The sequence below is a fragment of the Buceros rhinoceros genome, unplaced genomic scaffold, assembly GCF_000710305.1.
Source record: "Buceros rhinoceros silvestris isolate BGI_N320 unplaced genomic scaffold, ASM71030v1 scaffold20639, whole genome shotgun sequence".
NCBI lineage: Eukaryota > Metazoa > Chordata > Aves > Bucerotiformes > Bucerotidae > Buceros > Buceros rhinoceros.
Window position 1 is genome coordinate 10,192 of NW_010431180.1, and position 1,409 is coordinate 11,600.

At 64.0% G+C, this 1,409-nt stretch overlaps 1 protein-coding gene across 1 annotated transcript in view; it reads left to right on the forward strand.

Annotated features, from left to right (window-relative positions):
* The window catches only part of LOC104499791 (obscurin-like protein 1), a 12,932-nt gene that overhangs the window by 10,163 nt on the left and 1,360 nt on the right, over positions 1–1,409 (forward strand). The window contains 4 exon segments of the mRNA XM_010143346.1: positions 11–157; positions 160–294; positions 553–819; positions 1,155–1,356. Coding sequence (XP_010141648.1) covers positions 11–157; positions 160–294; positions 553–819; positions 1,155–1,356 — 751 coding nt within the window.

Consider the following 1,409-nt stretch of genomic DNA (forward strand, 5'->3'; position numbering starts at 1 on the left):
GCTGCTGACCCGGTGCACGGCCCTGCAGAGGCACAGGTGCTATTCGTGCGGAAGCTGCGGGATGTGGTGGCGGAGGAGCAGGAGGACGTGTGCCTGGAGGTGGAGGTGAGCCATGAGGCCGCCGAGGGGCAGTGGCTGAAGCAGGGCATCCTCCTCCAGCAAGCAGCAAGTACCAGCTGCAGGAGGCGGGGTGCCGGCGCCCCCTCACCATCCGCTGCCTCGTCCCCGCTGACCGCGGCACCTATCGCTGCGAGAGCCTGCACGACCGCACACAGGCCAAGCTCTGCGTGGAGCGTGAGTACCACACTGGAGGTGGGGAGAGGTGGGGATGGGGATAGGGAGCACCCGCCTGGAGGAGGGAGTGTGGGCAGAGCCGATACACGGCTAGAAGGAGTGGTCAAGCAGAGAGATGAGTGTGGGGGTCAGGGATGGCCAGGGGTGGGAGCCTGGTTAAAAAGGGCTGGATTTAGGTGATCATTCCAGCAAGCACAGATTGAATATCCAACTCTGAGGTGGAGCAGGCACCCACTTGCTGACATGGGTCCCTTGCAGCCCAGAAAGTGTCGGTTCGGACACCGCTGGCAGACGTGGAGACCTTTGAGAAGGAGACAGCCACCTTCCACCTGGAGCTGTCTCACCCTGGCGTGCCCGGGGTCTGGACGCGGGATGGCATCCGGGTGAAGCCCAGCAGCAGATGCCGGATCAGTGCCACGGGCTGCGGACACAGCCTGACGCTGGAGGGGCTGGCACTGGAGGACTCTGGCACCGTCACCTTCACCACTGACACCCTGCGCTGCAGCGCCCGCCTGCTTGTGCGGGGTATGGTCACTGGGGCAGGCGTGGGGGGGCACATGGCACCAGTGCTGCCATTCGGTCCCAGGGGAGATGCCAGGGCTGAGCTGGGCCACTCCAGGCACATGCTTGCAGAGTGTCCCTCTCCCTGGGGAGATGTGAGCTGGACAGTGGGGACCCCTTGACCAGAGTCTGGGTCCAGAGCCAGCTGGGTGATGAGTGCTTGCCCATGGTGGTGCTCTGGGAATTGCCTCCCTTGCCTCATGCTGAGATGTTCTGGGCAGAGCTCCCCATTCCTGCAGTCCCAAGCCCATGTCTTTTCCCTACCAAGCATTCCTGTCCTGTGTTCTCCCCCACCTCAGAACCTCCAGTCACTATGGTGAGGGTCCCGCAGGACCTGGGGGTCCCTGAGACGGGGGTAGCCAGCTTCGAGTGTGAGCTGTCTCGTCCCAGCGCAGAGGTGAAGTGGTTCAAGGTGAGAGGTCATCCCAAACCCCTCCAGCAGCACCTGGCCATGTCCTCCTCCTTGCTTTGCCCCCTGGCTGCTGCCCCCTGTCAGGGGAGGTGCGGGGCAATGCAGCGGGGAGCTGCCTGCTTGTGCCCCTGAGCACGCTCCT